Source organism: Dunckerocampus dactyliophorus, chromosome 16 (genome assembly GCF_027744805.1).
Source record: "Dunckerocampus dactyliophorus isolate RoL2022-P2 chromosome 16, RoL_Ddac_1.1, whole genome shotgun sequence".
Taxonomy (NCBI): Eukaryota; Metazoa; Chordata; class Actinopteri; order Syngnathiformes; family Syngnathidae; genus Dunckerocampus; species Dunckerocampus dactyliophorus.
Genome location: NC_072834.1, coordinates 2,419,641 through 2,436,950, shown reverse-complemented (window position 1 = coordinate 2,436,950; position 17,310 = coordinate 2,419,641). Strand labels below are relative to the sequence as shown.

The following is a 17,310-nucleotide window of genomic DNA, read 5'->3' as shown; positions in this document are numbered from 1 at the left end:
CGTTCACGTTTCAGACATCTTCTGTGGTAGTTGGACCAAATGCGCCTGGATGAGGGGAACAAACCCCATCGAGCACACAAAAAACCTTATCAGCCACCTGAAACACCACAGCACTACTCCGCCTGCATTGTTTGAAAAGTGCCAAAGGTTTGCCCGAGACCTCCGTGGCGTCACACCAGCTGCTCGGAGCAAGTGCCCGAATACAGCGGACCTTCCTGGGCCACGCCAGATGGCTCTTCCTGCTCTATACTCTGGTTCTCCTGATAGTAGTGATGTGGTAGTAGTAATGTCATGATATCTGATTACAACAAATCAATAGGTAAAGTGTGTCAAATCCAGATGTGCTTGAGTCCTTCTTACCTCCAGGTGTGCACAAACGCCAATTAAATCTAAATGTTAAAAAAGTAGATGTAAAAAAGGTATCTTTTATCGGTGTCATATCGGTCTTGAGAAGCAGAACATTATCGGTATCGGTTTGAAAAAAAAGATACAAGACACAAGACAACAACACGACAACTGGAAAAAAATCAGATTTGCTATTCTATAGTATTGTTTATTGTCTATTGTGCCATTACCCATCCATCTGTCTTCTAAGCCGCTTATCCTCACTAGTGCCATTATTTTTTCATTAAAAGGGGAAATTTAAATATGACGTGTTGACACAGAATAACTCCAAACCGCGGGACGCTGAAGGTACAGCCTGGGCAGTGACGTGCTGCCAGGGGTGCAGGTGAGGCTTTCCTGATCGGGAAGAAACCTAAGGGGAGGCCACCGTGAGCGTGGCTTCTCGGCTTATGCACAAGACCACTGCATCTTGAAGGGGTGTGGCGTGCATGAACTGGAAGGTGCTTGTCACTGCCGTCCTTCCACAGAGGAAAAGCCAACTGTTTTTTTTCTTCAATCAAATGCATTCAAAAGATTTTATGCTCTGCTGAATGAATACGTACCCCATGAACGTGATATAAACTGGTGGCTTCCCAGTGGGACAAAAACAAGCTCCTAACTAACCGTATTGCTTGTTTGTTTTAAAAACAAAATGGCACTGTGGTAAAAAGTCACGTTTGGAGTCCGAAGACCAGCAGCTAAGCGGATAACTCTAGCAAGCTAGCTTTAAACTTTGAAACTGTGAATGTGGAATACTAATCATTTAAGTAGTTTCCGGTTAGATTATACATATGCTATGTTTTATAGTAAGAGATAAATCATGTCGACTTGTAATTTACATGCTGAAAAAGTGTGCGCACCCCTGCCATACATGTACAACGTATGTAAATACTCATATTTATAGATATACTAAATATATACATGCACAACGTACATAAATACTCATATTATAAATATACTAAATATATTACACATTTATGTATTTATAAATATTTATATGTTTCTAGTAGGAGGTAGATCTTTGGGATTTTGACATTTTAAAAGTGTGAGCACCCCTGCAGAACTGTAATTGAAAATCATGGCGATACCACTTTAAATTAGCTCTAACGTCAGGTCCTCTCTTGGCCCCGCCTCGCACACCGTTTAGCCAATCCGAGCGCAGTGCACGTGACGAGCTTTCATTGCAATGACCTCATCCCTGGTGTGGGATGACGTCAAATTCAAGATGGATGGAATCACGACCAGTACGCAGAAATCCAAACAACACTGAATACAGTCCCTGTTGTTTGGATGAAAGAACTTAATCGCAAGGGTTGGGTAAGACGATAATTCTATTTTAAGTTGACTAAAAATGGACTAAAACATTGTTGGTAGAGTACCATCTAGGGGGAGCGTTTTTTCCCCCTTTTCCTCCCTGACGTAACTCAAAGGGGCAGTTGAGCTGTTGTAAAACCGGACCAGCTACAACCTGTTTAGCTCGGAGTTGCGCCTCGTCACACCGGGTTGTTCGCCGTCAACATTAAGACGCCAGCTCTGATAAAAACGGGTAGCGGACTTAATGTTTTGTAAGGTTTTCCTACCGACGGTGTATTCAATGGAGTCCAAAACGCGCCCAACTTTTCCCCTGGCGTCGCGCCATTCACCATTTAGCCTTTCGAGATCACAAACGTGCTGCCGCTGTCTTCAAGCATGGACGTGGTGTTTTGGTGCGATAACTTATGAATGTCGTGCGAGGCTGCGCCACGTCCCTTGAATGAGCTAATACCACAAAGCGTTACCGGACTTCCTCGTAGACGAACGACATGAGTGACGACTCATCAGTTGCTGTCTCGGGGGAGGTTAGCGGTTAGTTTTGCACGAATGAAAGGGGAACAAACTGTACCCTTGAAATGACGTGTCCAACTTGTCAACAACTTGTCTACTGCAGGAACTGCGTTCATCTCTTACATGAGAAGGAGTGCTCTTTCTCAGCCAAGTGAATGAATATATTAATTTGCGTAAACTTACATGCATGAAATGAAAGTCAACTCAAATCCAAGCAGTTGATAATATTAACACCAGTACGACGAATAGGGGTTGGGCATGGTTTAGACCAGGGGTGCTCACACTTTTTCAGCCTGCAACCTACTTTTAAAATGACCAAGTCCCAAAGATCTACCGCCTGCTATAATTAGAGATCATATTTATATTTTAGGGATGCTGCGATCAAGGTTTTATGTTGTTGATTCTGATACCGATCGGCCAATACCGACACTGATCACATGGATTTTTGTCTTTATTCGTGTGAAACGACTTTGTACCATCTGACGCAAACCTGAATTCAATCAGACCTCAAGATAACAAAATAAACTGAATAAAATGCAAAGATTATTAAATAGAAATCTGTCCTGCTTAACTTAAAATACAATAAATTCAGTGTCCAGGTTGCAGGGGTGTCCAACTCCCATCACTGTTATAGCTGTCAGCTATTTGTGTTTTATTTATGACAACTTTTAAATTGTACACAATTTTTCAAGCAGATCTCCATTCAAACAGTGTGGCCATCGTCTCTATGCTATTTTGTGCTCATTCGTCATTATATAAAGGCATGAAGTCTGAATTCAACAGAAAGCAAATATTCTTTTACCCTTTGGTGAGCTACTCAAAATCAGCTGGGGAGATATATTTTTCAAGCCACACAGAGTATTGTGTTCTATGGCTGTATAAACATGGAACCTACCAAAACAAGGATTAGACTCCCGTCTTTCATCAGGAAAAAAACAAAAGTTTGTTTCTACCTTTTTTCGTTCTTTAGTAATCAGCAATAGAACATAGGTGAGTTTTAGGAAAGTATCACTTCCCAGCCAAAGAAGGGAGAAAAGCAGCTTTTTGTGAAAAGATACAAGCATAACTTTCACTTTGATACAAATATTTTTTGCTTTTATGACAGCTCAAATATCTAAACAACTGCACCACAACATAAACAATCCCCCAAAAAAATCATTATTATTTAATTATAATTTTCACATTTGGAACTAAACTGAGTGTGTGCACACGTGCGTGTGCATGCGTTAAAATGTCTGTACAATGCGTAACCTTCTGCACGCTACACTACTCCATGCTCTCTCACTTCCACCTTGCTGTCGAGCATGTTAATACATGCAAAAGATCCATGCTGAGCTCTTATCAAATGCACTTCTGCCACCTTGTGGCCGTTTTTATGACTTAAACCGCTTGAAAAGTCACCTTTTTTATTGTGTGCGTGTGTCATCGCCTCTTGCCAAATAACGTAAAAAAACATATAAATACATCTTTGGGAGCGAGCATTTGGGTTAAAAAAAAGTATAAATATGTCTTTTGTATTGAATGAGTTCATTATGAAATAATAAACAGAGGTGTAGAAAGCACGCATTTCTGTAGTGGAGTTCTGGAAGCAAAGCCATCAAACCATGATTTTTTTTAACATAACTAGCCGCTACAAGCCGTCTAACTTTTGTTATAGATATAGGCATCTTAGAATAATAATGATGGAAGTTGCATCTCCGTGTGTCGCTTGAGACGTCAGTTCACCACTTAATGTTGGTCACGGGGGAGCAAGAGCGAAGCAGGAGAGGAGCTTAATGTCAGCCGGCTGATGTCCTACGACATCTACAAAGTGACGTTTATGCGATTCGACCCAAACTTCCTTGGCGATCCACCGGTAGCTCACGATCAACGTAATGGGCACCCCTGATGTATTACATTTGCATGTGCTTTTTTTTTTCCTTAAAAAAAACAAACATCCTTTTTGTGTCACCTTTCAGCAATGGAGAGCTTAGTGCACTACAGCAATCCTGCTCATACCCTCGCTGTGCTGGGGCTGCTCAATGAGCAGCGTCTGCGGGGCCTGATGTGCGACGTGGTCTTGGTTGTGGCGGATCAGAGGTACCAAGCCCATAAAAGTGTTCTGGCCGCCAGCAGTGAATATTTCCAGTCCCTCTTCACCAGAATGGATGACACATCGCCGAAGGTTGTAAACCTGGACTTCTGTGAGCCGGATGCCTTTGAGATAGTTCTGAATTATATTTACTCCTCCTCACTTTTTGTGGACAAAGGCAGTCTTTCAGCAATTCAAGAGCTGGGCTACAGCCTGGGAATTCCTTTCCTCACCAACATTGTGTCCACAAGGCCGCATGCGTCCTATTGCGTCTCTAGAAAAAGATTGTTTACAGAAGGGGAAGAGAATGACGCGCAGACGAGGAGTGTCATCGTGTGTCGTGTCCGGAATGACACATCCACACTCACCCATACAAACTATCAGGCAAAAACACCAGAGAGATCATCATCTCTCCTCACGGGTGAGTTGGCGGAGCCTCCATCAGAACATCAGAACTCCTGTAAGTCAGACAGAAACTCTGAACCAATCACAAGTAAATCACCTGAACTTTGTGAATCTTCTGAAAGGAGGTCCACCTATCCATACACCTCCATACTAAAAGGGAATCCATCATACAACTCTTCTATTAGGCCCCAACTGAAAACATCTGCATCCTTCGGTGATGCTGAAGTGCAGCATATTAGGCTGCCGTTTTCCTCTGACCAGGAAATGACAGAGGAGACTGGGGAACAGGAGCCTCACGATAACACCAAAGCGGCCCTTCAGGGTCACGCCTCTGAGCTGAGCCAGACCATTGACCGGAGTGGGCCACTCATAAAAAGCCTACTCCGAAGATCATTGTCCATGGACAGCCCCGTTCCGGTTTTCTCACCTACGCTGGAGCTCAAGGAGCTGCAAAATCATGAACGGTCACTTGTTAAGATGTCATCCGAGTCCGAAAGGTCCGCTCACAATGGAAACGCAAGAAAATCTCCTCTTGTTCTCAGGTCAAAGTACCCCAGCAGACGTGATGAACAAACTCAAGTAGACTCAAGAGAGCAGAGTGTGAAAGTGGAGCCCAGCAGTCCACTCGCGGACCCTCTTGATATTATCCGAATCACAGTTGGCGAAGCTTTGCCAGTCAATCTGAAAGACTTGCAGACGAATTACAATCAGTGTTCCAAGGCGAGCTTCACTCCTTTTGGAAAACGAAAGGAAAGGCCAGACAATAGACGGTACCCGTTCAAGAAGAACAAGATATTTAAGCCGCACCCCATCTCCTCTGATGAGAATGCGTCGTCGGTCGTATCTCGCAGCACCAGCGATGATCAGGAGAACAATATGGAGTCGCTCCCAAACAAGATTTTTACATGCTGGAACTGTTTCAAGGTTTTCAGGTCCAGCGCTGGACTACATCGCCATGTCAATATGTACCACAACCCCGAAAAACCGTACGCTTGTGACATCTGCCACAAGCGCTTTCACACCAACTACAAAGTGTGGACACACTGTCAAACTCAGCACGGCGTCCTGCAAAACCCAGCGTCGTCTTCCAGTTCCCCGGGGATGGACGATAGATTTCAAAAGAAACTCATAGACATTGTGCGAGATCGAGAAATAAAGAAAGCTTTACTCTGGAAGCTGAAAAGGAATAAACAAGCTTTGCAGTCTCCCACGCTAGCCAAGCAGCGATCACGGTCCAGCTTCATATGTCCTTACTGTGGGAAGGTGTTTGTGTTCCAGTCTCAGTACAGGCAGCATTTAAGGACACATCCTGCAGAGAAAGCTGACAAGGACACAGCAGGGGAGCACATCCTCTACCGGGAACAGGATGGGGTCATTCAGCAGAAGGATTCCGATAGCGGTGTTTACGCCTGTAGACTTTGTAACATGAAGTTGCCTTCACTCGTGGAGCAGGGGGATCACGAGAGAGGCTGTCGGCATTCGACTGTATGCCCGTACTGTGGCCTCAGATTTTCAAGTCCAATAGTCAAGAAAGACCACGAGGCGCACTGCAAGTACAAGAAACTGACATGCCTGGAATGCATGCGAACCTTCAAGTCCTCCTTCAGTATCTGGCGCCACCAGGTGGAGGTACACAACAACAACAACATGATGAATATTAAGGAACAGATGAATCTGAGGCAGCAAGAGCACAATGAAGGAATGCCAAGAATGCTCCAAGAGGAGCATTATACAAGTGAGCATCTTCCAACAGAGAGCAATAGTTACAATGACTCCTCAGGTACGACTATGTATGATTCCGAGGACTCTTCGTCCTTTGTGCCTGAGGACCTGAGCATGGGGCATCATGGGAAACTGGTGGTGAAGGAAGAGCCGCTAGAGGAGGCTGTGAGCGAGCGTGAAGAAATGGAGACTGGCCACACAGGACCGGAAGAACCTGGCGTCTGGCCGTGCGAGAAGTGCGGAAATCTCTTCAGCTCTCGCAAAGACCTGGAGCGCCATCAGGAGCTGCTGTGCCACATCAAGCCCTTCATTTGCCACATATGCAACAAAGCCTTCAGGACCAACTTCCGTCTTTGGAGCCACTTTCAGTCCCACATGTCAAGCGCAAGCGAGCCCCAACCTAAAGAAATGGACGGGCCCCCCCTGCCTCTGTCTCCCTCCCCGCCTGTGGCTTCTCAAAACTCCGAACGACCCTCCCCACAGGCCTCCGGGCTCACCCAGGCGACGCCAGTTGCAGTGGGCGACGAGTCCAGCAGCCCCGAACCTTCCATGTCATTGGTAAATAACACCAAGATAAGTCAACCTGAGCTGCCACCCGGCAGCCACAGCCCATTGTCAAGGTCAAACAGCATGGAAAGTACGGGCGGTGCTCAGAACTCAGACACCCTCTTTTATCACGCACCGTCTCTCTCTGCCTTGGCATTCAAGAGACAGTACGTGTGTAAACTTTGTCACAGAACCTTTAAAACAGCTTTCAGTCTCTGGAGCCATGAGCAGAGTCATGGCCACGTGTGAGCATCCCGCTGGTTCTAGCAGTGCATTTCCTTTGAGGGATCATGCGTATCGTAATCAAAAAAAAAAAAAAAGCAAGACTTTGAATGTATAGCTTACTCACTTGCCTTCAGTGTCCTATATTCAAGTGGCCATGTTGACTAGGGGTGTAAAACGTACAAAAGGACTATTAGGGACACGCTGAAACAGTCAAAATGTCACAAAGAAGTCATAATGAATGAGAATAATGTCAGAAGGTTACAAGAGAAAAGTAAAGTCTTGTAAAGTTAAAATGTTCTCATAATATTTCAGCTTTATTAAGTTTTTTTTTTTCTTTTACAGTGCAGCTCAAATAATCTAATATAAACATGAATGTGCAAACAAGTGCTAGATTATTTTTGTTGTTTTTAGAAGTGGTTTATTTTCAGTACCAAATGATAGTTGTATTAGTTGCCTAATTGTACTTGCATTTATGTGTTATAAGAGCGCAAGGTTGTGACCAATGTGACTTCAGGTGTACCACACGTGACTTTATCGAGCAAAGAAAGAGGTATTATCACATTTTTTTCCTTCGTAAGTGCTTTATTTTCGGAGGCCGCGGTTCAATTCTAGGCGAAAGCTTTTGCTGTGTTATTGTATCACATATCTTTCTTGGTGCAAGTGACTCTTCGGATAGCTACTACGCTTTGTTTTTGCCTTTTTTGTGTAAATAGGGAGATGTAGTTAAAAAAATTTGGATTGTGCAGTTGTGAGTTTAGAACTGATACATATGCCTAGGTTTCTTTTTATTATTTCTTAAATTGTAATTCATGTAACAGCAGCAGGTATTACACACATAGCATCTCAGGTTCAAAGCATTTGAGAACACTGACATAGGGGTTACATTCAGTACTGATTTGTTTTCCTTATTAGTCGGGTGATATGTTGCATTTGTACAATTTAAGTGATTTTGGTCATTGTACAAATTGGTCTCGCACAACTAAAATTGGAGGGTCTTGTTTTCTCTGTTTATGGTAGATGGCGTAGACCAAAATAAATCCAAGTGATTGTGGTATTTTGTTTTGCAGCTAGAATTGAGTCTGCAGCAAATGCATCTATAAAATGTGTTTCTATACAACTTATTATTATTTTTTTTATCTTGACTGATAAGTCACCATGGTCACAAATTGTCAAATGACAAAGGGCATCGCTCCATCCTCAGTTGCTCCTGATGCTGCCTCTGTTTTTGAATGGGAAGGTTACTTTCCTTTCATAACAACATCGTCCGTTATCATTGTATGAATACGCCGCCATTTTGAAAGTGGCGCTATTATAACGCCATACAAATTACAGTCCTGGAGATTTCTGTCTAAAATCATGGAGGAGGGGAGGAAAGTGGGCTTTATATTTCATTGATGGCTCTATGCGACTATAGGTGGTAACATCAGGATCAGCAAAGCACATGGAGGAAGAATTGTTTTAATGCGGGGGTGTTCCTTTTTGGACCGTAGTCAAATTATTCCACAGCTGTATTTTGCGGACTATTTAGAGGGAATTTTAATGTATCATTTGATTAAATTATGGCGACCCTATTAGAACTCGATGCAACAGTGGCGAGCTGGGGTGGTCTATGGGGTTAAAACTGGCGTTTTCAGGATGGAAGCACAAACACGTGTGAAGTGTACGTGTCCCAGAGTAAAGTGTGTGTCTGCGTCTGTTGTGAGTAACTCTAATCTCATTGAACCTCCTATCAATGGCACAACAAAGCTCAACCCCAATTCTCTGACATATTTGAATTTTTTTCATAAAGAAACTACTTTCCAGGATCACTAGCTGTTAGGGGTGTCACAAGATCTCACAACATTTCTCATTCACGAAAAGACTGTCCCGTGGACACGAGGCTTGGGACAATAATTAATGAATCACACAATAAATAAAAATTAGCTCAATAATCTCAATGTATCGCCATGTTCATGCGCGTCTGTTCTCATCATGTCTCGCCTCCAACAGGCAAGAAGAATCTTGTCTCGTCTCGTAGACCCAATCTCGTGTATCAACTCGTCTTGTGATATGAGTGTCTCTTGACACCCCTACTAACTATAACTGCTTTTTAAAAATAATTGGCCCAACATTGCCCATCATTGGGAAAAAAAAATTCATTATTTTTAACAAACATCATCCCCACTCTCAACAACAGAGGCGGAAACATTCTACTTTGTTTGCTAGGAGTACAAGAACAATTCATCTTAATCCCATAGAAACTCAAATACAAATCAATTTATGACCAATTTAATGGGTTTTTTTCTGGATTTTTTTTTTTTTTGTTGCGATTCTGTCTCCCTCTGTTAAACATATCATAAAAAAATGTGGAGTCAACGGGATGAAATAATATCTCCCACTGTACTTTTGCTTTTGCTTGGTCGTGAATACATTTGTATAAATTCTTGATGTTGCTACTATTTGGGAGCAGCACTGTGGCAACACGGGCTCTCTTGTGGTGTTAGATTCTTTTGAGAACTTTGCATTGTTAATAGTGCTCTTAAATTCTTTGTGAGAAACATTTTCTGTCATGTTCACAGATATGATTAGGACTGTGTACATGGAAGTGTTCTGAAGTTTTGTACCAATTTTATGGAGAAAAACACGTTTTAGTACACATGTTCTACTTGCAATAATATTTGTATCCGCAATGGTTGTTGTTATTGTTGCTTTTTTGCAGACGTTTTGTGTTTAGGTTTTTCCAAAGTTTGTGATTTTTGTCTGTTGTAAAGATCAATGTATACAGTGAGTAAAAAAAATAATAATTAAAAAAAATGTTTAATTGTATTTTATAGTTGGGGTATCAAAACATTTTGATGAAGATCACATTATGTTCATATTCTTAGGTGCTGCAATAATTCATGATTAATCAATTATTATTATTATTAATCAACCAACGTTTTATCATCCATAGATCATATGTATATTGTTGCCACTGGATTACCCATCATGCCTTGCGGGCACTTGTAAATAACAGTTAAAGGTGTGTGTTATATTTATCACTTAGTTGTTGTTTATTACCCACGTTGTAGTAGTAGTTGATTTATGTGATGTTAACTTGCTGTGGATGTGTTGTGTTATTTCGTTGCACCCTGAGTAGGTATGTCGTTCTGTTTGATGACCACCTTTACATAACTGGCCCCTTGGACAAATTTTGTGGCCCACAAGTCAAAAGGTTTGCCCACGACTGGTCTATGCCTAACCAATTACTCGATTAATCGACTAAGAAAAAAATATTTAGCTGCGGCCCTAGATCAAATGATTTTTGGTCAAAAATTGTATTTATTTTTTCCTTTCTCCAAAAATTCTGTTTCTTCCACAGAAAACACATCTCGTTCTCCCTAAATTGGTAATAATACGGGTAAAACACAAAGCATACATGCGCCACTGTTTAAAAAAAAAAAAAAATCCCACAATTTTTGCGTCACTGATGGTGTTTTTTTTAAGCATTGGCATTTCGCACTTTGTTCAGTCGTCCTTGAACTCACCATCGTTGCTGTGAGACACAAACGTGAAACTTATACAGAATATAACTTCTACATTGTGACATTTCATAGCGACAGGAAGTTAAAGGACTGAACAGAAGACGTGATTACGTTTAATTGGGAAAACGGTAAAGTGAAAATCCTGTTCCATCATATAAGATCATACTGCCCATGATTTGAATGTATGTTTTACATGTATGAGGTAATCAGGTATTTACAAGTATGAGGAAATCAATTAGGAAACTCACTTTTTAAGCACGGACATACAAGAAACATAAGAGCGGACATGAGAAAACACTTTTAAAAAAACAGCAATTGTCATGTCAGCTGGTTGAGCTGTTAATAAAAACATACATCTTGAGAGAAAGGTGGTATTTGCACTTACAACTAAGAATAAATAATTTGCAAAGCTTCTAACCGATACCCTTGTGACCGATTTATTAAAAAAAAAAAAAAAAAGTCCAGACTATCTGCTGGAAAGATGAGCGTCCTTTGAGGGGAGCTAGGCAAAAGCTGTGGCTGTGTCACTGTTCCATAAGGGAATGCCTATTCTAACATTTGTAAATAGCAGCAGCAGTTTTATCACGAAGCAAAATGTTTTCACTCCAGTGGTTTAAGCAAGAGACACCATCTACTCATCAATCAGTATTGCTGACAAGATTGGCCATAATGTAGGTGACAAGACAGCGTAGTATGAAAGCATCTGGCGTAGCAGGTTAACTTCACAGTGCCAGGGTGTCCTTTATCAGTCTCCTCATGGTGGTGCTCACAGACGTGCCCAGACAGTCAGTGATCTGGTATGTAATTTTGTACAGGTAAGGCTGCACATCTCTCAGGCTTGTGTCAAACACGTTGTCCACTTCAGACTGGGTGGGCATCTTCGGCAGGTACTCGTGGCGATTTATAACTTCGACAACATTGATCACCTTTTCGCCCAGTTTCTCACCCACTTTCTCCCGGCAGATCTGCCTTTCCTGCTCGTTCGCTAGGTTGACGACGTTGACTTTGATGCTCCACACTTCCCAGGGAATGCACTCGTCTGAAAAAGGCCAGCGGGACTTCTTCTTCTGGTAGAATTCCAGAGAAATTTGACCGATGCCATCGCTGCCAGAGTTGCTCAAAGCGTCCTGTAAACAAAATGTCATTCATATTTTTGTCAGATTTTGTTGCACTCAATCTATCTGTGGCCGTCCTACTTTATTAGTGGCGGCCGCCACAGATAAATATACAATTACAAAATAAGTTAGAAATATAAATATTTATAGCACAGTAGTAGTTCTTAAGGCACTCCTGATAATGAAACAAGGTGAAAGATTACCTTGAATTCAGACACAGCCTTTCTGATCACCCTGTCGAGTTCTTCTGAGGACACTCTGACAAAAGTGAAGTCGATGAAGTCGCAGTCGATGTCCAGGGTGCCCACGGTGCCAATCGAGTAGGTGCCTTCCTTTTTGTAGTGGAATTTCCCAGTGCTGCGGTGCAGCAAAATTGTGTGCAGCAAAGACAACATTGCTTCCTCAACCTGTCTTGCCTCCACCGTAACTTCAAGAAGCTCGGATCGACAATTCATTTCCAAGCCCGCTGTCAACCGATTAACGGCAATAACTCGAAGATGGTGGTGGTGATGGCGTCTGTTTACAAGCTAGTTAGCCACTGCTCAACGCGTCTGGTGTAGCCGCAAAGGACATGCGGGTCCAACCATTTGCGTAGTAGTATTTCAGGGATGAAACGTGTGTTGTGTGAAGACACCTATCCCTAAATTTTACAATGTAAATCGTTGTGTTTGTCTAGGACTGGTGTGTTACTAGCCGCAAGCTAGCTGGCTAAATGTTTGCTTCAAATGGGACCGGAAGGAGCAGTGATTACGTCAGTGGTACATTCTACGGCAAGTCCCGCAGTCCAAACACACCGGACAATAAACAGCCACAACAAATGTACATAAAACTTAGTTATAACGATTCCGTAGACACCCGATAGTGAGCTGAAGAGGTAACGACTCAGACTGTCACAATCGTATTTAGAAGTTTGTAGGTTATCATACGTACAAAAAAACAATCGTTGAACTGTATCTCGCGGTGCATTGTGGGAGTTACAGTTTGTGCCACATATCCTCTTCAGAAGAGTAACTTCTCGTACATTTGACTGCACATACAAACATAGTCCAGCGGCGCACTTTTCATTTTTTCGCCATGTTTTCCCGGGAACCTTCTTTCAAAATTGGAAATTATCTGGCAACTACGAACCGCGGGCTTCCGATACAATTCCTTTTTGGGGGAACTTTGTGAGCTCCCGCTGCCAGTGAGCTGGTTACGCGAGCCTCAGCAGGGATTAGCCAAATAAGCTAACGAACGATTTGAATGAAGGTGTATTATTATGCAGCCGAGTCTCACAAACTACCTTTAGATTTTCCGCAACTGTTCTGAAGAGCTGTCGTAAATTAAAGTTGGACAATTGTACACGGACTGATGTAGCTTCTGGGGGCAACATGGGCAAGGCGCATCATTTGTTTGGGGGGTTGAGGGCATTGTGGTCATTAGTTAAGACGAGTAATTGTCTCAATTGATTTATTTTAATTATATGGGTAAATCGAGACTCTGAGGATGCCAGGAACATTCTTACTGGAGTACTAGTAGTCTTTGCTTTCTTCGTCAAAACATGTCCGACGCGCAAAGTTCCAGTTCATATTTTGGTCTGGATGATCTACAGTGGCTATGTATGGTCACACTTTTTATCGCATCCCTGGTTACCCTGATACTGTATTTCGCACAGTATTTCCAACTAAGGGCAGCAGGATCGGAGAAGACGGTAGCAGAGGACAATGCGGCGAAGGAGGAAGCCGCCTCTCTGCTGGGATGGGCGCTGTCACTGAATAGCTGGAAAAGTCAGTGGAGGGGAGCATGGTGCAAAGCTTTGAATGCACAAGCGAGGGAGATATTTGGGGTAAGTCTCGTGACCGCCTTTTTACCACAATTTCATGGCCAGCAAACAAAGTAGAGGAAATTGTACCCATCAGTGTGACATTAACACATTTGCTGACATGTCATCTCTGAACCAGCAGCGCTTCATCTTGGACGGATCAAATAATACATTGTAGACATTTGTACAAAGAGTTGTCTCCAAAATTCAGCGTTTGCTCAGATATTAATGCTTAGACACGGTCAGAGACATTACAAGATGTTTATTACAATATGTGAATGCAGTTAGTATAATACATAAGCGGGAGAGTACACTTTAACAAACGTTATCCATCCATACGATTTCAATAGCGCTTGTCCTCATTAGGCTCACACACAACAAACCATTGACACCTATGGTTAATAATAAGTCAGATGAAATTAATGCACTGCACTTGACTGGCGACCAGTCCAGGGTGTACCCCGCCTCTTGCCTGAAGTCAGCTGGGATAGGCTCCAGCATACCCGCTACCCTAGTGAGGATAAGTGGCATAGAAGATGGATGGATAATACATCTGTGTCAATATAAAGGATTTATTATTGTAAAGGCAGACTTCACAAATGTAATTAATCATAGCCAATGTACTTAGAGTACAGTCATCCCTTGTTTATCACGGTTAATTGGTTCCAGACTGGTCTGTGATAAGTAAATTTCCATGAAGTAGGATTCCTTATTTATAAATGGAATATTTTTGTAGTCATCTTGCCATCTTGTAAATATGTTTTTTTTTTAAACATTATTTGAGCTGTTTTGACCTGAAATAACACCCCTATAGTCACCTTTACACTCATATTACCCAATACAGGAGACGTAGTATAGACTCTCACATGGTAGCATGTTAGTTACCATAATTCCCGAACTGAGTGCACCCGAATATAAGCCGCACTCACTAAATTTAAAGGGGAAAAATAGATTTGTACATACATAGACCGCATCTGTCTATAAGCAGCAGGTGTCCGTGTCGTAACATGGGATATCAGAAAGATGTTACACAGAAAGATTTTTTGAAACTTTTAATTAAATAAATGTTTTTTTCCAAACAGTGCGTGTAATACGACTGGCAACGCCTCGCTTTCGTTGTCGCTCTCCGTGTCACTTTCGTCTCGAGGCAAATTAGCCTTTTTAGCTTGTATTATCCTCCTCATCACGCAGTATTCCAACCTGTCGAAACCCGTTGGTGATAAGTGGATTTTTTTTTACACTCCTCCAGGCTGTCAGGATCCACTGGCAGAGTTGAGCAAAAGTTGCTGGATCCATCGTCTTTAACTTGAAAGCTGCATCATATGCATTTGTTTTGTTTGTTTTTGATGAGGGTGTGTGCATGACGCGCATGCTGGCTGTTCTGAACGTGACCATAAATTAGCTGCAGCACTGTGTAAGCCGCAGGGTTCAAAGCGTGAGAAGAAGTAGTGGCTTATTCACCGGAAATTACAGTAGTTCCTTCTTTTACCTCCAGGACTTCTTGTGGTGGCTAATGTGACATTAGTGATACATAGTGACCAGTGGAGAATACTACATATCAACGTGTCATTTCATGCGTTTTCTGATTGTCTTACATTTGTAGTTTTAGTTCATTTTGTCATTTTTATATTTGGAAAAATACAGAATTTAGGTCAAAAATACATGGAGTAATTACTGTATTTAACTACGAAACAGTATGATTTATCAATATATTTTGAAAAAACACGATAGAGTCCTCACCACATCGCGGTTCAAACATGCCCTCACTCTATCACGTTTTTTCAACAAATTATTAAAAGATTTCTGTTTTGTATTGATGGCCTAAATTAAGAATTTTCAAACATAAAAATGGCTAAAATTTAATACAGTGTCTGACTCGTGTGACATCAGCTAGCAAGAGTTGACTGTGAGCTGAGTGCTAGCAGCAGGTTAGCAGTGTAGAGAATGGCCGACAGCAGCTCCTGTGTCATGTGTGAGTCTCTCCTTAACCATAAACAGCAGCAGAAGAGTAGTATTCTACACTGGTCCCTACAGTAGATGTCATTAGTGTTACATTAATGGACAATAGCCACCAGGAAGTACGCTGTCAATGCTAACGTGTGAGTCTGTCTTATCTTATTTATGTCTAATATGGCTTATTTTCGATTATTATGTCCACTATATTGGGTAATACAAGTGTAAATGTGACTATATGGGTGTTATTTGTCGGCAATAATAATAATAATAATAATAATAATGGCATTAGAAAGTCAGAAACAGGTTTTCTATGCTCTAACTGCAAAAATATTCCATTTATTAATATTTAATCATACTTTGCGTAAATTCACTTATCGCAGTCGGGTCTGGAACCAATTAACCGTGATAAGCGAGGGATGACTGTGCTCGGTTTCTAGTTATGGTTACGCTGCTGGTTGGGCGGTAAAAAAAAAGAGTTTTGCTTATTATAAATGTTTCTTTTCTTTCACTTAATCAGAGTCCATGTCTTTTGACGTTTGATGAAAATGATCTTGAAGCATCAGAGTTTGTCGTCCGACAAGTGTTCCCCTGTGAGATGTCTGGCGGACATAAGGTATGCTGTTTTTTCCGAAACTTTCCGTAAATCTAGTCTGGTCCTGTGTTTCTCACAGGACCACAATCTATTTGCGGTGTCGGGGATGACGTAATCATTAATTTGCGTAATTAGCAGTGACGCATTTGCAAGAAGTGAGTAAAAAAACATAAAAAGCAAAGCAAATGTGAGTGTTTTCTTCTGTCGCTAAACAATCAAAAAGGAGCCGCCCGTGAGTGCTTTAGATGCAAATCAACAGTGGCACAAACAATGACTGATGGCATTTTGTTAAAAAAAAAAAAAAGTGCTTCAAAAACATGAACGAAAATCTTTGAGATGTTCCCAGCCATCTAGACTATGTGTTGTCGTATGTGCATTTAACAAACTCAAAACCACTGGGGGGAGCTTAGTCATCACCATAATATCAACCAACACACCCACTGAATGTCATGAACAGAGGCTCATTTTGACCTACCCACTGTGTCTTTATTTAAGAAGCTTACAAGGGCACAAAGATTGATAGTGACAAGGAGCGGACAGAGATGAATGCATGGGCAGCCATGTATTGTGTGTTTGCCTTTTCCCTTTTATTGTGGTTTAATAGCATACTTGGAGTCACAGACCAAAGAAAAGTCAAATAAAAGTTTGGGTTGGATTTACTCGGTTAAAGATACATTTATTTAGTGTAGGGTTGTCCATTGCGCGGCCATGCCGCCCTCGACACGTTTTAAAAATACAATTAATCCAAAAAAACTAACAACAACAACAACAAAAATGGAAAACTGTGCAGTAATTTTACAAGAATAAAGTAGAAATATTAGAATAAAGTCATTAATAAAAAAGGATTGTAACATTACGGCAAAAAAATTTAAGAACATAATGTTGTAATGCTATGAGAAAAAAAATATTAGTAAGCAAAAAAAGTAAATATTGACACTCTGAACCCAATTTGGATATTTCCATGAGGGGCGTACTCACTTTTGTTGCGGTTTGGACATTAATGGCTCTGTGTTGAGTTATTTTGAGGGTTGAGTAAATTGCCACTGTTATACAAGGTGTACCCTGACTACTTTAAGTAGTATCCAAGTAATGCAGTTTCTGTCAGTGTCATAGTTTAAGACCAAATACAATTTCCTCCATCCGAAGTTGCTTTTAATCTACATGGA

General features: G+C 41.5%; 3 protein-coding genes across 5 annotated transcripts in view; 2 read left to right on the top strand and 1 right to left on the bottom strand.

Moving 5' to 3' along the window:
• Positions 1 to 1,552: 1,552 nt before the first annotated feature.
• zbtb21 (zinc finger and BTB domain containing 21) lies at positions 1,553 to 11,169 on the top strand. The gene is made up of 2 exons (XM_054754770.1): positions 1,553 to 1,701; positions 4,167 to 11,169. The coding sequence occupies exon 2, from the start codon at positions 4,169 to 4,171 to the stop codon at positions 7,199 to 7,201; it is 3,033 nt and encodes a 1,010-aa protein (XP_054610745.1). The 5' UTR covers positions 1,553 to 1,701; positions 4,167 to 4,168; the 3' UTR covers positions 7,202 to 11,169.
• atg101 (autophagy related 101) lies at positions 11,128 to 12,629 on the bottom strand. Its single transcript, XM_054754773.1, has 2 exons — positions 11,999 to 12,629; positions 11,128 to 11,807 (listed from the first exon to the last, which is right to left on the bottom strand). The coding sequence occupies exons 1-2, from the start codon at positions 12,248 to 12,250 to the stop codon at positions 11,403 to 11,405; spliced, it is 657 nt and encodes a 218-aa protein (XP_054610748.1). The 5' UTR covers positions 12,251 to 12,629; the 3' UTR covers positions 11,128 to 11,402.
• LOC129168928 (C2 domain-containing protein 2) overlaps positions 12,074 to 17,310 on the top strand; it is a 22,117-nt gene continuing 16,880 nt past the window's right edge. The window contains exons 1-2 of one of the 3 annotated variants that reach the window (XM_054754772.1): positions 12,074 to 13,620; positions 16,070 to 16,165. In XM_054754772.1, coding sequence (XP_054610747.1) covers positions 13,336 to 13,620; positions 16,070 to 16,165 — 381 coding nt within the window. In that variant the 5' untranslated portion in view covers positions 12,074 to 13,335. The remainder of the gene's footprint in view (positions 13,621 to 16,069; positions 16,166 to 17,310) is intronic. The other 2 variants (XR_008566360.1, XM_054754771.1) reach the window with 2 other exon arrangements.